The sequence below is a fragment of the Fukomys damarensis genome, unplaced genomic scaffold (assembly GCF_012274545.1).
Source record: "Fukomys damarensis isolate Sample0158 unplaced genomic scaffold, DMR_v1.0_HiC HiC_scaffold_25, whole genome shotgun sequence".
Lineage (NCBI taxonomy): Eukaryota > Metazoa > Chordata > Mammalia > Rodentia > Bathyergidae > Fukomys > Fukomys damarensis.
The window spans coordinates 11801336-11825277 of NW_022900937.1; the positions used below are offsets into that span (position 1 = coordinate 11801336).

At 39.6% G+C, this 23942-nt stretch overlaps 2 protein-coding genes across 5 annotated transcripts in view; both read left to right on the forward strand.

Moving 5' to 3' along the window:
• The window catches only part of Rnf111 (ring finger protein 111), an 82365-nt gene extending 64555 nt beyond the window's left edge, over positions 1-17810 (forward strand). The window contains exons 7-14 of one of the 4 annotated variants that reach the window (XM_010641249.3): positions 1123-1381; positions 3715-4057; positions 5852-6004; positions 7381-7501; positions 12528-12620; positions 13850-13945; positions 14895-15022; positions 16175-17810. In XM_010641249.3, the coding sequence (XP_010639551.1) occupies positions 1123-1381; positions 3715-4057; positions 5852-6004; positions 7381-7501; positions 12528-12620; positions 13850-13945; positions 14895-15022; positions 16175-16292 (1311 nt within the window). In that variant the 3' untranslated portion in view covers positions 16293-17810. The remainder of the gene's footprint in view (positions 1-1122; positions 1382-3714; positions 4058-5851; positions 6005-7380; positions 7502-12527; positions 12621-13849; positions 13946-14894; positions 15023-16174) is intronic. The other 3 variants (XM_010641250.2, XM_010641253.2, XM_010641254.2) reach the window with 3 other exon arrangements.
• A 4760-nt stretch (positions 17811-22570) lies between these two features.
• The window catches only part of Ccnb2 (cyclin B2), a 28875-nt gene continuing 27503 nt past the window's right edge, over positions 22571-23942 (forward strand). Inside the window, exon 1 of the mRNA XM_010641300.2 lies at positions 22571-22705. Coding sequence (XP_010639602.1) covers positions 22571-22705 — 135 coding nt within the window. The remainder of the gene's footprint in view (positions 22706-23942) is intronic.

The following is a 23942-nucleotide window of genomic DNA, read 5'->3' on the forward strand; positions in this document are numbered from 1 at the left end:
GGTATCAAAACAACCTCCCCCAACCACAGCTGTGTTAAACCTAAGCAGTAAACATGTATTTAAATTACTTAATAAAACAAAGAAAAAAGAAGAATACAAAGAAGCAGTTAGTTAGATAATCTGCTTTTGGAGTAAGTTGAAAGTTTTATATGGGAGAAAAATTTTTAGGGAGGCTGTGGCAGGAGGATTACCATAAGTTCAAGGCCAGCCTGAAGTACAGAACAAGATCCTGTTTAAAAAACAAATTTAATGGAGACATAATTATACATATTGATGGAGAGCAGTCTGGTAATTTGATATGTATAAACAGTAAATAATGATCAAATCACAGTAATGAGTGTTTCCATTTCTTTAAACATTTTTTACTTTTCCATGCTAGGAGCCTCCAGACTCTACTTTTCTACTTAAGTTGAAATGTATCATAGATTGTTGTAGGCTATAATTACCCTACGCATTTAGAACTTTTCACATGCTTTTGGGGGAAAAGTTACTGGTAATAAGAGATGAGTCTGAACTCTGGTCTATTTCCCAACTTAGTAAATGAGCCCTCACATAAGTCAGATCCTAATAGAAGGAAGCATTGGCTTAATCTTTAATGTTTTTGTCAGGCAAGGCAAAGCTGATCTGTGATTTAGGCTGAATAATCTTGTAGATTTGTGAGTACCATTAGAGTTGCTGCGGAACACTTGCTGTAAGAGTTTGGAAACTTAGGACACGTTTTCCACTAGAACCTTCAGGTTTTCAGTGAGTGGCTACTTGTTTTCTAAGGACTCTTGAATTACTGGTGAGAACTTCAGGTAAAAGGGAATATGTAAACTTTCTTTCTCAGATGTTGATAATGCAAGAGAAATAGATCTTTAAAATAATTAAACATTTCTTCATCCTGTATAATGATCTTATGCTTGATTTTTTAAAAATTGACTTCAGATTTTAAGTATAAAACCGGTGTGATTTTCAGTCCAAGCTGTGTAGTACTTTATTGATATTTATAGAACTTAGACTAATAATCACTTTTTTAAATTAATTCAAAGGTTTTATTTTTCTAGTTTACATTAGTAGTACTTTGATAATAGAAATAGTGTTCTGACAACATCTTGAAAAGATGAAATCTTCTTTGTGTAGCAGGCATTGCCGGTAGACCTGAGCAACAGTGGGATCAGGAGTCACGGAAGTGGTGGTTTTCACGGAGCGTCTGCGTTTGACCCCTGCTGTCCTGTTTCTTCTTCCCGAGCTGCAATCTTCGGCCATCAGGCTGCAGCTGCTGCCCCCAGCCAGCCGCTGTCAATAGACAGCTATGGAACGAGCCTGGTCGCCCAGCCCCAGCCCCAGCCCCCTCCTCAGCCCTCTCTCTCTTCATGTCGGCATTATTTCCCACCTCCTTGTGAGTATGCATTTAATGAAGCCTTGGCCATTTCTTCCTGAAATAACCTTTCTTTAATCCTCATTCATCAGTTTTGATTTTTTATTTTATTTTATTTATTTTTTTGGTACTGGGGATCGAAATTGTGTCCTTGCACTTTCAAGGCAGGCAGTGGCACCACTGAGCTAAATCTCCAACCCCTATTTCATCAATTTTAGGGGGATTTTTGTTTGTTGGTTTCGTTTTTTTGAGACGAGATCACACTACATAATTCAGGCTGGCCTTGAACTTGTAATTCTCTTGCCTCAGCCTCCTGGTTGCTGGGAGTGTAGGCTGTGCCACCCATACCTGGTGATTTTTAGCATTTATTTAGCTTAAGAGTGGGGTCTATTTTTTTCCATTTTAATATCTGAAATTGAAGTATATTCATTGGCACCTTAGATTTTTATAAAAAGAAATTTTCAGAAATTTAGGTTATTTAGTGTGAAATATTTAAGTTTAGTAGTACTTCTAGGTACAATTTTAAGAACTCTCAAGTGGTTACTAAGATTTAAGTGAATTTTGACAAGTTGTTTGCCATTTGGAAAAAGGTGTTTATACTTATCTGGCTCAGGCATTTAAAGTAGAACTGGGGGCCTGGGGATTTAGCTCAGTGGTTCTGCCGACTGCCTTGCAAGTGCAAAGTCCAGAGTTCAGTCCCCAGTAACCACCTAACCCCCTCAAAAAAGTAGAACTGGGCATGTCTAACAGAAATTTAAAGTACATTACCTGTCTTCAAAAATGATAACTACCATCTGGGTGTGGCAGTACATGCAGGAGGATTGAGACTTTGAAAAAAACAAAAAAGGAAAGAAAAAGGAAGGAAAGAAGGAAGGAAGGAAGACAAGGAAATAACCAGTTATATATCTTTTTTAATTCCTTTTTCTACTCCAGTAATTCTGCATTCTGCAGACACACCTGGAGCTAGCCCACAATTTGTATAGTGGTAGTGGTGATAACTGTTATTTGTCTTTTTTTGGAGACAGCGTCTTGCTTTGTAGTGCAGGCTGGCCTCGAACTCTGGCAGCCCTCCTGCCTCAGCCTCCTGAGTGCTAGGATTACAGGCGCACATGCAGCATACTCAGCTTCCTTTTTAATAATGTGATGTAAAATAGAAAATATGTTAGAAAATAGGTGGAGAAACAATTTTTGCAAAGCATTGACAGTGGGAAAATTCTGTGTATGGACAGTGGAATGATGTACATACAGACAGACTGCTTTGAAGCACTTGTATTTATCTTTAATTGGACCTTTTTTACTATGAACTTAGTATACTTAGTACGTGTGATTTCATACCCTTCCCCTTTATAAATAAGTACCAAGGCAATTTATAAAAACTTTTCTTTTTAGATTTCCTAATAAAGGTTTTAGATTTAAACTTGTTTTATGATAAAAGTATTTCACATATATTTTACAAAGTTCAGACGTTGCAGAATTCTGTAAAATGGAAAGTTAAAAGTCCATTCTACCTACTTCATTAATCGTAGTTCCTCAGAGGAGGCAATATTTTGTATCTTTTTTTTCTCTTGGTACAGGGGATGGAATTTGGGACCTTGAGCTTGAGGCAGGCAGTGGAACCTCTGAGCTAAATCCCTAGCCCTGATACTTTGTATCTTATAAAAACTTGCAGAAATTTTCTTCATTAAAAAAAAAAAAAAAAGGAACCATATCAGACATAGTATTCTGCCTTTTAAAAAAACTTAATCATGCATCTTGGATTTTTTTTCATAGCAGCACATAAAAATTGAGGTCACTTAATTTTTACTTCTTTTATTCTCTCCTCCTTTTACTCGTTTCATTGGATTTTAAAATTTTGTTTATTTATTTATTTATTTTTTGTACTGGGAATCTAACTCAACTCAGGACCTTGTGCTTGCAAGGGTCATTGGATTTTTTTTTAACATCCTCTACTGTTCCATTGTGTATTACATCAGTCTTCTGTTGTAAACATTTAATTGTTTGTAGCTCTTTGAGTCTTACCCATAGGATAACTTCCCAGGAATGAGATTGATCTGTCAGAGAACTAAGCTTCCAAGTCAGTACTTTAGCTTTTTCTCCTAGGTCCTGTGCCGCTGTACTCCTTGCGGGTATGTGTGTGTGTGCAGCTGAGGGTGAAGGAAGGAAATTTGAATCATATTCTGTAGAGATATGTTATAAAACTGAAGTAAAACTGTTAGGGGTTGACACGAGATCAACATACTGAGGCTGCAGGCTTTGAGAGCGGACGCCTCCAGCATGGCGTGTGATTGTAAGAGAACCGTGTATGCTCGACTTCATGATGCCTGTGTGACACACTGGAAATCTTTCTCTTGCAGATGCTTCTCTGACAAGGCCACTTCACCACCAAGCCTCAGCCTGCCCCCACTCTCATGGAAACCCCCCTCCCCAGACTCAGCCTCCACCCCAAGTGGATTATGTTATCCCTCATCCCGTGCACGCTTTCCATTCTCAAATGTCTTCTCATGCGACGTCTCATCCTGTGGCAGCCCCGCCCCCCACCCACTTGGCCAGCACGGCTGCGCCGATCCCTCAGCACCTCCCTCCTGCGCACCAGCCCATCTCGCACCACATCCCGGCCGCGCCCACGCAGAGACTGCACCCGCACGAAGTCATGCAGAGGATCGAGGGCCAGAGGAGGAGGATGATGCAGCACCCAACGTACGCTTCCTGTTTTCAGAGTTATACTTGCTTTTCTCACTCCATTGCTCATTAATTTGATGAACTGTTTAGAAGTGATGTAGCTGTATTAATCAGTCCTCAGTTGATTAGGAAATTTTGTTTGCTTTTGTTTTTTAGGTAGTGGGGATTGAACTCAGGCCGTTGGGCTTGTGAGGCAGGCCACAGAACTACTGAGCCTAATCCCTGGTGGAAATTTTGTTTGTTTTTTGTGGGGCTTACAAATGCTAGGCAAGAGCTCTTCTCCAAGCTTTGTCCCCAGACAGAAATTATTATCCTTATTTTTTATTTTGGTTTTTTTGAAACAGTCTTACTGTGTAGTTCAGGCTTGTAAACTCAACTGTGTAGCCCAGGCTGACCTCGAACTCACTATATAACCCAGGCTGGCTTCAAATAGCATGATCCTTCTGCCTCATCCTCCTGAGTGCTGGGATTACAGGTGCCTCAACACATCCTACAGGATCTCCTTTTCTAAATGCAGCGCAGCAAACTTTGTTGGGCTAATTCTGTGTGGCTGTGTTTTGTAGAAGTTTTTCTTTGGTAAACAGCTTCAGTGTTGTGGATGACTGTTTTCACATAACAGAGGCTGAGTAGTTGCAACAGTAGCAGTATTCTCTGAATAGCTAAAAAATTTACTTTTTGACCCTTTGATAAAATATTTGAAATTCTTGATCTCATTAATAACATGGTATTTGTGTAAGTTCTTCCTTTAGTTCCATAGTTTAAGATCTTAAGCAGAATCTCTGGGTATTCCCGACTCTCTGTCTCTCTCTCTCTCTTTCTTTTTTTTTTTTTTTGAGACAGGCTCTCACTATGTAGTTGAGACTGACCCTGGAACTCACTAGGTAGCCCAGACTGGTCTCAAACTCATAGCGATCTTCCTGCCTCAGCCTCCCGAGTGTGTGTGTGTGTGTGTGTCTCTCTCTCTTCAATTAAAAAATTTTTTAAAAAGATAGGGTCTTGCTTTGTAGTACAGCTTTGCCTTGGACTCACAGTGACTCCTGCCTCAGCCTCCCAAGTTCTGGGATTATACACAAGTGCCTCCATGTATGGCTTCCTGTTAATATCCACTCAGAAGGTTGCCTGTTGGTTCACACTTGTAGTCCCAATAATTCCAGGAGGCTTATAAGTTTGAAGCCAACCTGGTGAACTTAATGAGTCTCTGTCTCAAATTTGTAAAAATGCTGAGGCTGTAGATCAGTGTGAGAACACTCGCATAATGCCCTAGTTCAATCCCTAGTACCAAAAGGGATTAAAAAAAGAAAAAAAAAGGAATGTAAGTTACCCACTTAGTCATAGCCTCTATGACTAGTCTTAGCTAGAGAATAGTTTGACTTATTAAATATAAAATTGACAAGTGCTTAAGGAACTACTAGAAGAGTTTTATCTGTGTGTCAATCTTGCTGCTGAATCCTGGGGATTAAACTTGGGGCTTCTGCCCTGAGCTGCATTCCCAGCCCATTTTATTTTGAGACAAGGTCTCACTAAGTTGATTTTACTTCTACCTTTTTTATTGTATTTAAAGTACCCACTCTAAAGGAGGTTACAAGTTAATGTTGAAATTGGCTTTTTTCTGGGTATTTGAATTGGAGGCACTGGAATAAATGAAGTTAGAATTTGTGGTTTATTGATTTATTGTTAATTATTGAGTAGCTTTTTATGCATAATCATAATTTATTGGTAAGTTAATTTTAGAACTAATCTATAGATGTTCATAATACTAACACTAGAGTTTTTTCTACATTAAGAAATAACCAATTATTCAATTATTTCCAGTGGTCTTTTTATGTTCTGTGTTTCCAGGCGGGCACATGAGCGCCCCCCACCCCACCCCCACAGGATGCACCCAAATTACGGTCACGGGCATCACATTCATGTGCCTCAGACGATGTCCTCACACCCTCGACAGGCTCCTGAGAGATCTGCCTGGTCAGTGTCTTGCTTGTTCTTAATCTGTGCCCAGCAGCATCTCTTAAAACTTCTGGGGATAGGTACTACATGGAGTTTGTGTAGGAGGGTCGCTGGAAAAGTAAATTCCTCAGCTTAGCTGCGAGGCACTGCCCCCCTGGAAGCGGAAGCCGGGAGAGGACACAAGATTGTCTTCATTTCTGGGGCAGGACCTACCTTAAGCAGGAGCAGGTTTTTGTTTGAGTTTTTTTTGTTCATTGACAAATGGAAACTGCATTTATGTATTTGTGGGATGGTATGTGATCATTTTGGTACATGTATGCATTGTGGAATAATTAAAGCGGACTAGTTAGTATATCCATCAGCTCAAATACTTAACATTCCTTTCTGGTAAGAAAGTTTAAGATCTTCTTCTGTTGATGGATTTGATTTTTTTGTGAGTCTCCCTATGTAGTTCAGGCTGGTCTTGAATTCACCTTGTAGCCTGGGATAACCTTGAAGTGCTACCTTAGCCTGCTAAATGCTGGGATTAGAGGTGAAAATCCTCTCTCTTAGCAGTTTGGAAATAGATAATGCATCTTTAGTCACCATTTTATGCATTGGAACATCAGAACTTAATCCTAACTTGCTCTACCACCTCCAAATTCTGTTGTTGACAAAGCCCTGCCTGTAGGCTTAGGGTCTTTCCTAGAGAAATGGAAAAGTAGATTTGCATTATTTTTTTCTGAATCCATTTTTTTTTTTTGGTGGATAGTCATTGAGATCTTGGCCGACAGGGACTTTTGAGGCAGGAAGTAAAATTGGAATAAATAAAAATGAAGATTTAGCATATAATAATTTTACCCTTTCTACAATTTACCCTTGCTTTATAAGATATAGAAGAGTTTGTTATACTAATTATTATTATTATTTTCTTTTTTTGGTACTGGGGATCGAACTTGGGACCTTGTGCTTGTGAGGCACGGGGTGGCACCATTGAGCTAAGTCCCCGGCCCCTGCTATACTTATTATTTGTGGTGCCAAGAGCCCAGAGATGACGATGGCAAACAGAAGCCCAAGAGTATCTGAAACATTCTTATAAACTAGCAAAGTGAATGCTTTTGCATGCTTCTCAAGCAGAATCAGGCTTGTAGATTGAAAGGGTCCCCAGGAGCTCATTGGTGTTTCCTGCCTTTGTGAGGTGTGACTCTGAGGGCAGAGCTTTGCTGATCATGGTCACAAAACTAAGTTTTAAAAATATTAGTATAATCTTTTTGGCTGCATTATCTTTTTCTTAGCTTTATAAGTTAAGGAACTTTTCATTACTCTAAAAAATGTAATAAACGTGTTCCCTAAGTTGTGTTGCTATGAATGAGGCTGTGAGGGGTCAGAGTGAAACCCTTGTCCTCCTTTGCCAGGGAGCTGGGCATCGAAGCTGGAGTGACTCCTGCCACCTACACACCTGGTGCCTTGCACCTGGGCCATTACCACGCGCCACCTCGGCTCCACCACCTACAGCTCGGAGCGCTGCCTCTAATGGTAACGTGGGAAATGTCCAAGTACTGACATATTCTTCCAAAAGTAATCTTCCTTTTCTAAATTAAAAAACATTTTTTAAATCACGTTTTAATGTTTTACTTGTTACAGTTTTAAATGAATTTGAGAATAATTCTTTTTAGATGAAAATTGTGTTCTAAAAGGTATTATATATATTAAAATCTGTGGTTTATATTGTAAAATGTATTTTCAGTGTACAAGATGATTTTGAAAAGATTCTTTTTTCCTCTTTATACTAAGATAACATGAACCCCCGTCACTGGGTCATGTGCTTTCGCTAATTTTCCACCAGCAGAAATCTCTGTTGCATTGCTGTTTGTAACACATGGTCGGCGAGGTGTCCCTGGAGGGAGCGGCCGTGTCCCAGGCAGCAGTGTCGGGTCGGGAGGCTTCATTGTGCACACAACATAGCCACAGGCTTCGGGCTGCAGCTGGGTGACCTTGTAGAGGCCACAGCCACTGAGGGCCTAGGAGCTGCACGCGAGCTGGCGTCCTGGTCTCAGGCTGCAGGCTGAGGGAACAGATAGCTTAGCGGTGGAACACCAGCCTAGCATTTGTGAGACTTCAGTTCCATTCTCAGCTCCTCTAGAATAGAGCAAACGGAGAGAAAGCTGCTGGACCAAGAAGCAAATTCCGATACCTTTAAAGGAACATTCTGTCCTGATTATATTTTTGCTTTTAGAGTGAATTGATGAGATTGTAAATAAAAAGATACATTTCCTCAGCTATGTAAAAAAAATAAATTTAATGGTAGGAAGAAGTAAACTGATTTGGACATTATAGAAGCAGTAAATACACGAACTGAAGCAATGGCAGTTGGCATAACATCAGTGGTACACATTTGTATAATATCTAAATACACAATGCAATATACAATAAATATATCTAAATATGATTCATTTCTAGTTTGGGTTAAAAGGTGTGTGCTAATATTTCCTGGTATATTGGAAAATATTAGATGGTTTGGAAAAGGAGTTGGCTTGGTTTTGGACATAGTGAATCTGAGAATACTATATTAGGTTGAATGTTTAGTAAGAAGTGCGTGATCTGAACCTCCAAAAATATCTGAGTTAAAGATATACTTGTGGTCTGGCAATACTGTGTATATAGTAATGAATCAAAGAAAGAGGATTAGATTTTCAGAAAAAATTTATAAATGACAATAGTGAATGTAGAATGATAAATTATTTACAATATTTAAGGTAAATACAGAATGTTAACATATACAGATACTGTACCTCAAGCAAATGATTCTGAGAACTGACTCAAAAAGTTGAGAAGTTAATGTCATAGAGTAATAGTCATTGGGTCAGATGTAGTGGAGCATGCCTCCTAGCACTTGTGAGGCTGAGACAAGAGGATTTCTGAAAACTCAAGGCCAGCCTGAGCTACGTTGTGAGTTCAAGACCAGCTTTACCTATGTAGTGTGACTTTGTCTTAATAAACAGCAACAACAAAGTAATGTTGGAGACTTTATTTATAAAGCTAGAATTCCAGTGCTCTTTCTCCTAATATCTCTTTTCCTAATACTGTTGACTTTGAATATGCCCTGCAGTTAACCCTGTAGTCATTGCAGACACTGAGTGAGAAATAGAACCATTCCCCTTATGGGAAATACAGTGCTAGAAGACTGCAGGCTTCTGGTCCCAGTAACTGACTTGTATGTACCTTGTTTTCTATGTGTTTCTCTTTAAAGATGACTCATGTAATATGGGTTGTTGGTTTGTTGACATGGAACTGACAGCCAACAGCAGTGTAACGCAAACCTGAACAGAGTGGACCTAACGCCCACTTTATTTATCCACAACACTGTTGCAATCTTCTTGGCTTAGAAACTTTGACTGTACTTGAGCACTGGTTGGTGGCCGTTCTAGACCATGGAATCATTAACTAAAAGCACAAAAAACATACTATTAAATACACTGCAGAAAAGATTCTTGTTTATAATACAAGCTGAAACAGAAAGGCAGGCCTTGGGAGGTGCAAGATGGGCAGCACACATTTTTGGTCACACTGCAGTGTCCACAGTTGACTGTGAAAGCCCGGTGTCAGTTGGGGGTCTTCAGCCTGTAGCCAGTTCTCAAATAATGAAGTCTGACTGTACCTAACAGAAAGTCTGGAAACACTGTTAAGAATGGATATGGTGGGGCTGGGGATTTAGCTCAGCGGTGCCAACATCTGCCTCGCAAGTGCAAGGTCCCAAGTTTGATCTCTGATACCAAAAAAAAAAAGAATGGAAAAGAATGGGTATGGTGGGCCACACACCTGCAATCCCAGCTAAGAGGCATGGGACAGGGAAGCTGAGGTAGGAAAAGCAGAAGTTCCAGGCCAGTGTTTAACTCTGGAGACATTGTCTCAGAAAATACAAAGGCCCAAGGATTAAGTTCAGTGGTAGAATGCCTCCGTACTGGGGGAAAACAAAGAGCACTGTTGAATCTTTCATTGACAGAGCCAGACACCCCCCACCCTCTGTCCCTACCCCACCTAAGTTTCCTTTGGTTGGTAGAGACACAGACATAAATCTTTAAATTTTGTAGGAAATTCTTATTTTATTGTTTTGCTGTTCTATTTTTTTAAACTTTATATTTTCTATTAGTACATGTTTGTCATACATATTGATCACATTCCACATGGGGAATTTGTACCTGCACATAATACATCTTGATTCTTTTTTTTTTTTCCATTCTCCTTCCCTCCCTTCAACCTTTCTTCCCCTCTCCATTTACAAAAGCTTGTTTCCATCTTTCCTTCTATTCTTTTTTTCCGTTTTCTTTTCCTTTCCCCCTTCCCCTCCCTTTTAAACATATTCTTCTGTTCCCCTTCCCATTTAAACATATTCTTCCTAGTTCCCAATGTCTATTCTCCATTATGCTCCTTACTTACCCTTTGGGTTTCTCTCATAAGAGAAAGAATGGTAATTAAACTTGTGTCCAATTTATTTCACTTAAAATTACGGTCTCAACTTGGCATCCATTTTCCTACAATTGATTCAAGTTTATCTTTCTGTATGGCCGAGTAGTAACTCCATTGTATATAAACACCAAATTTTCTTTATCCACTTTTGTGTTGATGGACATAGGGGCTGTTTCTAAGATTCAGCTATAAATTGTGCTGCTGTGTACATGGATATATTACTATACTATGATGCTTTTAACTCTTTTGGGAAGATGCCTAGGAGGGGAATAGCTGGGTCAAATGGACCCTTAGTTTCTAGTTTTTGAGGAATCTCCATTCTGATTTCCACTATGGTTATACCAGTTTATATTTGCTTTTTTTTTTGAGATAGAGTGTCACTATGCAGTGCAGTTCAGCCTGACCTTGAAATCACTGTGTAGCGTAGGCTGGCCTTGAACTTATGCCATTTGTCCTGCCTCAGCCTCCTGAGTGCTAGGATTACAGATGTGTGCCACCATGCCCGGCTTCATTAACATTTGTTCTTGATAATTTCTTGATGATGACCATTCTTTCTGGAGTTTTCATTTGCATTTCTCAAATGACCAGTGATGTTGAGCATTTTTTTCCCATTATATATTTGCTGTTTGTACTTCTCCATCTGAGACATGTCTGTTCTTTTCAGATGCTCATTTTTTAATGCTTTTTTTTTTTGGTACTGGGCATTGAACTTGGGTCCTTGCACTTGAAAGGCAGGTGGCGAACCACTGAGCTAAATCCCAGCCCTGCTCATTTTTTTTTATTGGACCTTTAAATTTGAGAAACTGTTTAACAGAGCTTTCTAAAGTTGCCAAAATTTTCTTCCTTCTAGTTTTGTTCCCTCCCTTTCTCTTTCTTTTACGAGGGATTGAATACTGCTTTTACTGAGCCCTGTCTCCAGCCCTTTATTTTAGAATAGGGGTTCATATTGAGTTGCCCTGATTAGGGTTGAACTTGGGATCCTCCTGCCCCCAGAATGCTGGAATTACAGGCAGGCACCACTGTGCTTGGCTTGACAAGATCTTAGGAGAATTTTACTTTGCTCATACTCTGCTTATTTATGCTACTAAAATTATCTAGTTTAAGTTTGGGTATTTGCTTTACAGATATCTGTTTTTGTTTTGTTTTGTTTTTGAGGCAGGATCTCCCTTTGTAGTTTAGGTTATCTCTGAACTCACTGTGTAGCCCAGGCTGGCCTTGAACTCACAGTGATCCTTCTGCCTCAGCCTCCTGAGTGTGGGATCACCTGTGTGCACCACCACACCTAGCTCATGCCACATATATTTTTATCATCATCATCATCATCATCGTCATCTTTTTGTTTGTTTGTTTGTTTTTGTTTTTTTTTGAGACAGGATCTCACTATGTAGTTGAGACTGACCTGGAACTCACTATGTAGCCCAGGCTGGCCTTGAACTTACAGCGATTCTCCTGCCTCAGCCTCCCGAATGCTGGGATTACAGGAGTGCCACCATGCCTGGCTGTCATCTCTTTATTATTTGAAATGAAATCTTGCTATGTTTCCCAGGCAGGCCTTGAACTTGTGGGCTTAGGCAATCCTCCTGCCCCAGTCTCCTGCATACCTTGGAGTGTATGGCATGTGACAATGTACCTGCTGTGTGTAGAATTCTTTGTGTAATATAAATCAAGTAGGAGACACTTGTCTTATGGAACCATTACTTTTTCTTATATTTCTTCTAACTGCTTTAAGCTATTTTACTTCTGCAGAATCTAATTCCCCAGATTCTTGGGAAGCCAAGACTGTGGAGGATATCATATTTGAGGCCAACTTAGGCAACTTAGCAAGACCCTCTCAAAACAGTAATAAAAAGGATGACGGATATAGGGCAGTGGTAGAGTGCTTGCTTAGCCTACATTTAACTCCCAGCGCTAGTTGAAAAAAAGATTTTAAGAGGAAGCCAACCCTATTCTGGAATGCTTAGTTGGAATTAAGTATCCTTCCTGAGCTGAATTTTATGTATTGAATGAAGAGCATTGAGTATCTTGAAATATTCGATATTAATGGAAAAACTAGGTCTGTTTTTAACTGATTAGCTTATCTTCTGTATTAAAATAGGTTCCGGACATGGCAGGCTATCCTCACATTCGTTACATCTCATCGGGCCTGGATGGAACATCATTCAGAGGTCCCTTCAGGGGCAATTTTGAGGTATGTAATGAGATGGGCGAGGATACTTGCTGTGGTCTCTATCACAGAAGAGCATGTAGTCTGAACCATGGGTTGTTAGAGTTCCCCAGGAATGCCGCCCAGGCTTGGTGTCAGAAAGCAGGAAGATGTCTGCTTTTCTAGTCCTGCTTCTGGGGTTTCCAAAAAGATTTATAAACAGTACACATATTAGAGTCAAAAGTTGCCCAAGTATTTAAAAAACTGATGGAGCCGGGGATTTGGCTCAGTGCTTCCTCTGCCTGCCTCAAAAGCAAAAAGGCCTGAGTTCAATCCCCGGTACCAAAAAAAAAAGAACTGATGAAAATATCTAATAAAAGAATATATAAAAATTATTAAATCAGAGTAAGTATCAGATGAAGAACTATGCCATTAAATGTAGGAAGAAAACCTAATGTTTTTGACCAAGTTTAATATTTAGAGAAATGACTGAGAAATACATGTAAGCCGAAGTAATTCACTTTGTAACAAAATATCCTCTTGTTTGAATTTTCAGGAAAAGAAACCATTTGTATATCATTTAAAGTTTTGTTTAGGGGTTGATGTGATTTAGAACTATTGTTTGGGCTGGGGATATAGCTCAGTATCATGGTGCTTGCCTGGCAAGTGTAAGGTCCTGAGTTCAATCCCCAGCACCACCCCCAATAGAACTATTGTTCTAATGGGATAATTTCATCTACTGCACTCAGAATGTAGAGACTTACACAGTATTGTGTGGTAGCATTGTTGTCCCAGTTTCTTTGGGTAACTCCAATATCACCTCAGTTCTCTGAAAAAAATAATACATATATATGTAAGCAACCTTTTATTAATTTTTATTTTATTTTTTCTTTTTTGAGACAGTCTAGCTATATACTCAGCCTGGCCTTGAACTCACTAAGTAGTCCCAGCTGGCCTCAAACTCATGGTGATTCACTGTACTTTAGCCTCTCCAGTGCTGGAATTATAGGCATGAGCCACCACATCTGGCTAAATATGTGTTTTTGAACAAAATATAATTATAGGCATATAAATTTAGATGTTTCTGCTTGGAAATGATGAATAATACTGTTCTAGGATAATTGGTATTCAAAATAGTGGCTTTATATATTTTTAGTGCATATTAATTTTACAAAATACTGGGTTTGTGTCATTTTCATACATGCATTTATCATTTTGATCCTATCCAATTCCCTATACAATACTGGCTTTTAACACTAGTTCTTTACTTTCAGGAACTAATTCATTTGGAGGAAAGATTAGGAAATGTCAATCGTGGAGCATCGCAGGGGACAATTGAAAGATGTACATATCCACATAAATACAAAAAGGTAAGGATTTATTCTTTTTTTGGGGGGCGGTGTTGAGACAGAGTCTCACTTTGTAGTTCAGACTATTCTGGAACTCACTATGTAGTCCATGCTGGTCTCTTAACAGCAATCCTCCTGACTCAGCCTCAGCCTCCTGAGTGCTGGGATTTAGGCGTGGCAAGAATTTATTGCCACACCTGGCAAGAATTTATTCTTGAAATTTCTAGAATGTTTTTGAGATGCGTAAAGTGTAATATCATAGACTTTGAATATGAAGTCCAGTAATGACACTATTATTAAAGCAATAAAAATATATGCTGAAAAAAGTTGTAAACTATAAAAATGCATATTAGGATATTTCTTACCCATATATCCTAGCTTTATTTCCCAGAAGTGAGAGCATAAAGATTTCTTTCATATTTTTCTAGATGTTTTTGTGTATTTTAGTATATATATGTATATATGTATTTTCTTTTCCACTTCTAAAAGCACAAAGGGGGATGATATACACAGTTGGTGCTTATTACCGTTTCATTCTCTGTCAGCACTCACAGATAGATCACCTGTGTTCTTTTTAATAGTTTTTATAGTATCATCATATGCCATTACCATAGTTTAAGTAGCCGTTTATTTTGATGGACATTGTATAAATCTGTATCTCTTATGTTGTATTCTGTGTCTTTTCTGTAGAGTATTAATATTCATTAGTAAAATAAGATTTTGTTAGGTATGTTTAGGGTAGGACTGAAATGGAGTTTATATGGTGTATAATTCTCATTCAGATTAAAAGTAACTGACTTTGGACTAATGATTTTGCTTTTGAATACTTGACGGTCACTTAGTTCATCCTTAAATTTGTGACAGTTTTACCTGGGAAATAAGTTGTATGTGAATGTATAGTTTTGCTTTGTTTTGTTTTGAAATAAATGCAGACTTTACTCAGTTGTTCAATGTCATCTCTGCTAATAAGGTAACAACTGATTGGTTCTCACAGAGGAAACTGCACTGCAAACAAGATGGAGAAGAAGCAACTGAGGAAGATACAGAGGAGAAATGTACGATCTGCTTGTCTATTTTAGAGGAAGGTGAAGATGTGAGGTAACTAGATACTAATTATCTACCATCCATTCTCAGACTGTACAGGAATTTTGTTTGAAAGTAATTACAATCCAAATATTGATTACTGCTGGCCTACCCTCTTAACAACCTTTGTCTGGTTTCCTGTAGTGAGTGAAAGCAAAAAAGGCACAAGTCTCTGTTTTAAAAACAAAGGTGGAGGGAGTGAAAATGCCTATTTTAGCATCACACCAGCAGTTAGCGAGGGAAATGTTGTGATCATCTTCTGTAAATCTTATAGAAATGAGAGTTTCAAAGGCTTTGGAGACATATGCAGTTGCAGTATTGTGGAGTACAGTTTATGGAGATAAAGAGAGGATGTGGTGGTGCATTCCTGTAATCCTATAGACTAGGACGCTGAGGCAGGAGGATTGCAAACTCAAGCCCAGCTTGGGCAGCTCAGTGAAATACTGTCTCAGAGAGAGGAAGAGAAGAGGCAAGCTTTTGTGATCTAGAAAGTGTTGTTATGCTGATTTAGGATTTTTTTGTAGACATTTTCTTTGTATAATCTCTTAAGTAATTTTTTTATCTGATATAAAACCATATGAAACAGTTCTGTGAAATATATATAACAGAACTGTGTAGTAATACCATTGCCATAATTAATAAGGAGACCTTTGTCATACCTGGTCAGGTGGCTAATAAAAAAGATAATAAAGTACTATCTACCATACCACACAATAAGGTTTTATGTGCACTGTTTCTGGGAAAGGTTTATAATGTAAGTGCTTTTACTGTAACAATAATAATGTTAAAGTGTTAGGGAAAAAACTGAAATAACAGTGTCATTCTTGTGTTTATAATTGAGATATTGTATAATTTCTTTTCATAGCTGAGACTGATCTTGGTTACTTGTACATCATATTGCTCAGAGTGCTAACTAGTTCTCATTAGAAGGTTCTTTTACTTTTTTGTATCAGAAAGTTGGGCTGGGGATTTAGCTCAGTGGTTCCGCCGCCTGCTTCACAAGCACAAGGTCCCAAGTTCAATCCCTGGTACCACCAAAAAAGAAAAAAGAAAGTCACCTGGTAACTTCAGAACACTACTGAATTATTACATGTGTAATTTGCTTAAAAATAAACGCGACGTGCATTTGTCATAAGATTATTTTTGCCCTTTGTTTTGTAATGACAGGCGCCTTCCATGTATGCACCTTTTCCACCAAGTGTGTGTTGACCAGTGGCTGATTACCAACAAGAAGTGCCCCATATGCAGAGTGGACATTGAGGCTCAGCTGCCAAGTGAAAGTTGACACCGTGTTTCCCAACTCTCGCCCTCCCTCTCGTCCCATCCTTTCTGGTACTGCAGTCAACCAAAGATGGCATGACCTACCTGCGCAGATTTGGGAGCATCGAACTGAGAGTGCTGGCTCTGCTTTATGGTACAACTAACGCTAGACCTACAATTTATGTATACAGTTGATTTTGATGTATTTATAAAAGCTTTTTTTTCTAGATTTGACATTTTTCCTGTATCATTTTACTGTATTTTTGCATGGTTCCTTGTATTGCATTTCTTTGCACATATTATGGGCTTGTGACCCTAAACTTGCAGGCAAGATTAGCTGCTTTAGTAAGTAGAATTTTGTGGTCTTTTTGTTTTTTACATAGTACCAAGCCTTGAGAATTATGCATTTTTTTTATTCATTACTAACCTTTAATTTAATCAATCATGTACTTTAGTTTAATGTATAAAGATCCTCTAGAAAATATTATTGTGTATTAAGACATTCCTTAACTAGGACAAATGGCTGCTGTATATTTACAATATGGAATTCTGAGTTACTACCATGCTTATTACTGGGAACAGAACACACCCACTATTCAGTTGGATGCAGGTGGTATGCACATCACCAGAGTGATCAATATAAATTTTCTTGGTGTATCATTTTCCTTCCAGCACAGTGCAGATAGAGTTGAATATTGATATCATAAATTTAGACTGCTGTTCTGATTGTATTTATCTTTTTCTACATCATTTAGAACTTTTATTTCCCTGATTCAGTTTTTGCTGCTGTGAAACAGCTTTGATGAACACTAAATATTAATTTCAATTAGCTGAATTGTACATACTTGCAGATTTAACAAATTTTAGGGAAATTGAAAAAGACATGTAGAATTTTGTTCTGTCATCTGCTAAGCACGAATTAAGATATCTGCTTACGTTAATTTTGTAAATCCATTCAGCCAAGGTTTAGAATTTCAGTTGTTGGCAGGTATCTGTGCATTTCTTCGTAGAGCGTCTGAAGATCTAGGATTACTTTTAAGGGATTTTTATTAGTTTAAAGCTAAATAAAATGAGCTGAATCTACATGTCTCTTGTTTTATTTCTCTCTAAACTTGAAAACAATAAATCTGCAGATACTGTGAGGCACAAATCATACTGTCAACTACTGTTGCTATGGTTATAGACCCCACTTCATACATTACCAAGAGTCGATCACTGATTTAAAATTTTTAATTTCTATAGTTAAGATATACTGCATAATATAGAGTATAAAGTTAAGTTAACATACTAACATTTCTCCTTTGGAGGAAGTTTTAATCCACTTCAGGATGCACATTATCGAGATACTTTCATATACAGGATAGCCTAATTTTATTGGTTTAAATATGCTTAATATGCTCCAGATTGCAAATGCATCCAGTCAGTAATATCGCTGTCTGTATGTGGAAGACATGTTCTCATGGATCGAATGTGGAGATGTCAATAAGCTTGCATTAAGCCACCTGCTTTGTAAGTGGATTGATTAATAAATAACTTATATTTCTATTGTCTTTGTGTTTCATAATTAGTTTTCATAAATTAGTTTACATTATAATATCTTGGAATTAAAAAACAGAGATCCTCACTGGAGCTGATATTTGCCAAATGCAGTGTTCAATCATTTATGCCTTTTTTTATATTAGTAATTGTTATACCATAGCAACTGTCAGTATCAGCATGCTTTAACATACTGTTTGCAGGGGGCTGGGGATATAGCTCAGTGATTCCACTGCCTGCTTCATCAAGCACAAGAACCTTAGTTCGATCCAGGGTACCCCCCCCATACTGTGTTTGCAGACTCTGGATGGATTATGGGATGGATTAAGAAATTGGGATATAAAATAACCTTTTTAAATAGCACCCTTGAGCTAGAGTGGTTGTGCCTGCCTATGAGCACCACTCCATGGGAGCCTGGAGCAGGGGATCCCAAGTTTGCAGCCAGTCTGGCTAACTTATCAAGTCCCTTTTGCAAAATAAGATGTCAGAAGTGCTGAGGGTACACAGCTCAATGCTAGAGCACTTGCCTATACATGCATGAAGTGAAATTTGGGGTTCAGTTCTCCAGTATCACCACAGAAGAGTAAAGGTATGCTTGATGATTAAGCTTCAGTTGTAAAAGGTCATGCCTTCTGTTTTATGGGGGAGAAGAGCACTTCCTGTCTTCCTTCAAGCCGCCTGTGTGGATGTGAGATTGCCACTGGAAAACCTGGGTCTCTGCCAGGGCATTGACGATACAAGTAATCGGGGGGAATCTGTAATGTGGGACCCTCTTGATGTTTCCCAAAACAAAAGCACAGAACAATTTCTGTATTTGACAGTATTATGTAATTTAGATGCAGCATGGTAACTTGAGTTGTTTTATAATTGCTAGTGATTTTGTTTTTTAGTGTAGGTAAAGCTTCTAGTTACTTTAAATTTTATTTAAAGCAAGTGTTTGGCATAAATGTGAATTATTAATGCAGGAACCTATTACACTACTGCTGCTAATTATAGAAAAATGTGATATAAAGAACCAAGTAAGGAAGAAAATGTTTTTGAACATTGTCACTTTGTGGGCTTTGTTTTGTTGTCTTCCATCTCCTACTGCATCTTAGGTCAAAATGTGCGTTTCAGTGGAGCTCTCCAAATATAAAGACTAAAGTTCTTTTGTCAACGAACCCTTTTCACTATTGTTAATGCAAGCGATGACTAGTATTGGAAACTTACTTCTTACTCTAGTCTAGATTTGATTTTTGCTGCTAGTATTTTTTCAATATTTGAAACCTAACAACTGACAGAAAAAATGAGTTCTGTTTAGAAATTAGTTATTTGTAACAAGTTCAAACACCAAAATTAAATATAAACTCTTGTGGACATTTCATTATAATTACTTCATGAATGAAAAAATTTAATCTGTAGAAAGCACATCCTAACTTCTAATTTAACCCCTGGGAACACCACAAGTTTTGGTTTCTTGGAAACTTCATGTCACAGTAGTGGAAACATCAAAGATAAAGTTATACGCTCTATCATACATTTCAATCATTTTCTTGAATTAAAAGTTATATTAAAGGACTAGAGTTGTAGCTCAGTGATAGAATGCTCACTTAGCATATGCAAGGCTCCAGGTTTGATCCCCTATACCATGAACCAAAAAAAAAATGACATTCAAAACAATTATTTCTAAGAAAAATAAATGTTACCCATTATATTCTGTCATTGCCAAACTGGAGACAATCTCTTCTGTATTTACAAATTCATAGGCTACATAAGATTTTTTTGGAATAATTTAAATAAGATAGATGTTGGAGTCAAATCAGATTTGGGTTTCGAATTGTGTAATTTTGAACAACTTGTAAAAAGTATTTATTTTGGGGGGTATTTTTTTGTTTTTTATTTAGTCTTTTGTTCGTTTGTTTTGACACCAGGTCTCACCATGTAGTTCAGGCTGGCCTTGCCACTCTTTAGCAAAGGCTGGCCTCAAACTCACAGCGATCCCCCTTCCTCAGCCTCCCCAGTTCTGGGATTTCAGGCGTGTACCACCATGCCTGGCCAGTTTTGAACAATGTAACCTTTCTGAGCTTAAAGTTTTTCATCTATGCAATAGAAATAAAAAACTGCCTTAGTGTTGCTGTTGGTAATAAATGAGCTAGTGAATGTAAAGGATTTGCAGGCAGTACACAAAGAATTCGGTTCCCTTGTGTGTGTTGTGCTCGCCCCACCCCCACATCTGTTGCCTTTGAGGAGATGACAGAGCTGCAAGGTGCAGCATTTGCCACACACACGTATCTCACATTCAGTCTGAGAGTGATTATTACATAAAAAGAAACAACCCTCTTCCCCCGGCCTTAGATCGGAAGTTGTCTTTTTCTATAGAGAGAAAAGATTCCAAACGCTTTCTTCTTTTCTCCCCACTAAACGCTTGTACGGGATACTGTTAGGAGTTAAACAAGCACCCACTCCGACTGCCGTCATGTATCTTAGCTGCATCTGTGCGAGTCTGTAGGCTGAGAATCCTGACAACACATGGAAGGTGTGGGTTTCCTGGAGGAGCTTGTGTTTATCTGCTTGCCGATCTGAATACCATCACTACAGATGGATTAGTGTTTTGGATTTGTTTTGGTACCAGGGATCAAACTCCAGACCTCACACCTGTCAGGCAGGCACTGTGCCACTGAGCTACATCCCCGATCCAGAATGAATTAGACAATATTAATTTTTATTGTGAGCTCTGGTGAATCAGTTTTGCTTAAGGTCATATTCAATATGTAGGAGTGGGATCCTGGGCAAACTTTACAGATTGTTTTTTGTTTTGTTTTACTTTGAAAAATCTGATTTTATTTTCTAAATCAGTAAGAAGTATATTTGTGTCCAATTTAGAATATTTAGCTTTCCATTGATCTTTCAAAGTACTTTGCAGATAATAACAGTGCTCAGAAGTTTACAGGCAGTACCATGTTTACTAAGAAACCCTCCAAGGCATTGGTGATTCTAATTTAAAAATAAAATAATTTTAATCGTCATTGGAATCTAAGAAAGGCTGTGCCTACGTCCGGCCAGTCTGCATCTAGCGTGGCTCATTCTCAAGGCTGTACATAGGCAGCCTCTTCCTCTCCAGTCTCGTTTAAGAGCTCTCCCTGCGTAGCTACTTGGGCTGTTCCTCAGAGATGCTAGCGCGTCTTCAGGACAGGGTAGCTGCTTCTCCTGGAGTGAGCCCAAAAAGTGAGTACCAGCCGGGGGAAGCTGCTGGGCTTTTTCTGATCTAGTCTCAGAAGTTGCACTGTCTCTTCTGACTGCTTCTGATAGAAGGGATTGTCACTGCAGCCTACCCTGACGGAGGGGAAATGGGTTCCATGGTTGGAAGAAAGGCACAGCCAGGAGTCTGCATCCTTCCAAACAGTGACTCCTGTTGCCTATGCAAAGACCCTGCTCCAGACATCTGGTCTATGGCCAAGCATCCTATGAGATTGGCTTCATTTCCGACCAATTTCTCAGTTACCTCTGACTCATGGCTCCATATCTGATAAGTGTGCTTCCTCCTGCCCCAGGGAGATAGTCAAATGCCAAAACATCCAATGGACAATGGCGAACCCACTGTCTTCCTGTGCCAGAAATCTATTGGGATAGCATTACTGAAAACTCCAAATTTAGAAATGATTGTAAGTCCAAACTAGTATGGCATTGTTTTTAAAAATGAGACCCTGGGGCTGGGGGTTTAGCCCAGCGGTTCCGCATAAAGTCCTGAGTTCCATCCCCGGTATGAAAAAAAGAAAGAAAATGAGACCCTATGAGAAGACAAGAGGATAACTAGAATATAGCAGCAAACGAAAGGCTGGCTTGGTGCAGAAATTGGGACTGCCCCAGGTAAATTTATCCCTTACCTACTTTGTAACAAACCACCACAAAATAGTGGCTTGAAAACCCTCTTATGTATTCATAGATGGCAGAATTTGGACAGGGCTGGGCTTGCACGGCCTCTCACTGTGGTATGATGTGTTCCTCCTATGGCTCCATTCAGCATGGGCAAGTGATAATAGAAGGTGTGGCATAAATGTGTTGGTTCTCTCTAACCCTCCACGGTAAGGTAAAACAAGTCTTGTTGCTTTGTTGAATGCACCCGCCCCTCCCAGCTTCCCATGAGGAGCCAGCCCTGTGTGCCTAGCCACAGAACCTGTGTTTTCAATAATAGAGGAATCAGGAGGGAAGGAACGTTCTCAGGTTGGTATTTGAGGACAACAATTATGGGATGGAATTAGTTTCCTGGTCATTTGACTCATATCTTTCTTTTCTTCTTTTTTTTTTTTTTGGTACCAGGGATCCTCCTGCCCCAGGGAGATAGTCAAATGCCAAGACATCCAATGGACATGGCAAACCCACTGTTTTCCTGTGCCAGAAATCTATCAGGATAGCATTACTGAAAACTCTGAATTTAGTTCAGGTCTTTATGCTTGCCAGGCAGGCAGCAGAACCACTGAGCTAAATCCCGGGCCCCATATCTTTCTGTAATACAGAAATTCTTCCTGCATTGTACTTGGTAGATGATTATTGTGCTATGTAGTTTGACGATGAGCCCACTTGCCTGGGTCACAGGCCATATAAAGCATTTGGTGGTGTGTCTGTGAGGGTATTTCCAGGTGAGATTCAGATTTAAATCACACAGCTGCAGTGCTGTGCACCTGTAAGCCCACCTACTTGTGAGACAGAGGCAAGAGGAACCTTGACTTCAGGAGTTGAAATCTTGGCCTGGACAACATAGCCAGACCTGGTCTCAAAAATAAAACGGGTATGGTAGCGGATGCCTGTAATGTGAGGGCTTGGGAGACTGAGGACGATTGCTCCAATTTTGAGGCTACGAACTACATAGCAAGACTCTTAAGCAGAAGAAACAGATCAGGAGGGCAGTGTGCCTTCTCCATATGGGTGGGCCTCATCTAGTTGAAAGCCTGAAGAGAACAAAAGGGCTGGCCTTCCAACGGATAAGGGTAAAGTCCTCCCACTGCCTTCCTGCGGATTGGGAATTTCCGATGCCTACAGTCTGCCAGGATTGGAGCATTTAATCCAGTTATTTAAATCTTGTTAACCTAAGAGAGAAGTGAGCTGTGCCCAAGAGTAGCGGGAGAGCCTGCGGCTGGAATTCTCAGATGCTCCTGGAACACCTGCTGCCTTGGCTGTGGCGCTGCATCTTCCTTTTTCTTTCCGTTTTGCTTTGCTTCTGTGCTGGAGGTGAAACTAGGGCCCACACACGCATTCTACCACCAAAATGAAATCCCATACCGTTTTTCCTGTCCTGATCTTCATCGCCTTCTCTTTTCCAGGGCAACCTTAATTCCGTTCACTTTGGATTTCATTCTCCCACCGTTCTGCTCAAGATTTGGTCACCCTGTGTTTCACATTTTAAAATCTTATACACGTCTTAGAATCACTCATTCGACAGAAATTTACCGTCCTTGATGTGCAATGAACAGTACTAGGTGTTGGGAATACAATCAGGAGCCACGGAATCGATTTTAGTTTTTCCTCTCCTGAGAGTTTGAGTTTTTGAGCACACGTTTGAGTCACCACCTAACACAGCTAAGCTACCCAGTTGTCCTACTGCCCAGGCGAACCCAACCTCCACCCCACTGCCATTTCCGAAAAAGAGGTCGGGGTACGGTGGTGCACGCCTTTGATCCTAGCACTCTGCGAGGCTTAGGCACAGGGATCGCAAGTTCGAGCTCATCCTAGGCAACTAAGCTGTCTCAAAACAAATAAAAACGGGCTTGGGATGTAAATCGAAAGCCCTGAGCTTAATACCTTGTACAGAAAAAAACCAAAAAAGCCCTAAACCGGCATTACGAGGGTGTCTCTTAGACTGCACTTTTGTCCACCGGGTACGAACGTCGGGAAGACAGGTCAGTGGGATCTTGTCAAAACTCTGAGCCTCTTCCCAGAGATCGTTTTTGTTTACCTCGGGGTAGAAGAAGAAAAACAGCTTCAACGGGTTGTTACGACAACCAACCAGGGCTAAAGGCGCCCAGCCAATCACCGTGCGGAGGGCCTCCCGAGCGGCCAATGAGAAGCGCACGCTAGGCTTGCGGCCGCCCAATGAGTCGCGAGCGGCGCGGCATTTGAATCCCGGAACCGCAGCAATCCCCGCAGACTCGGCGGGGTGGCCGGA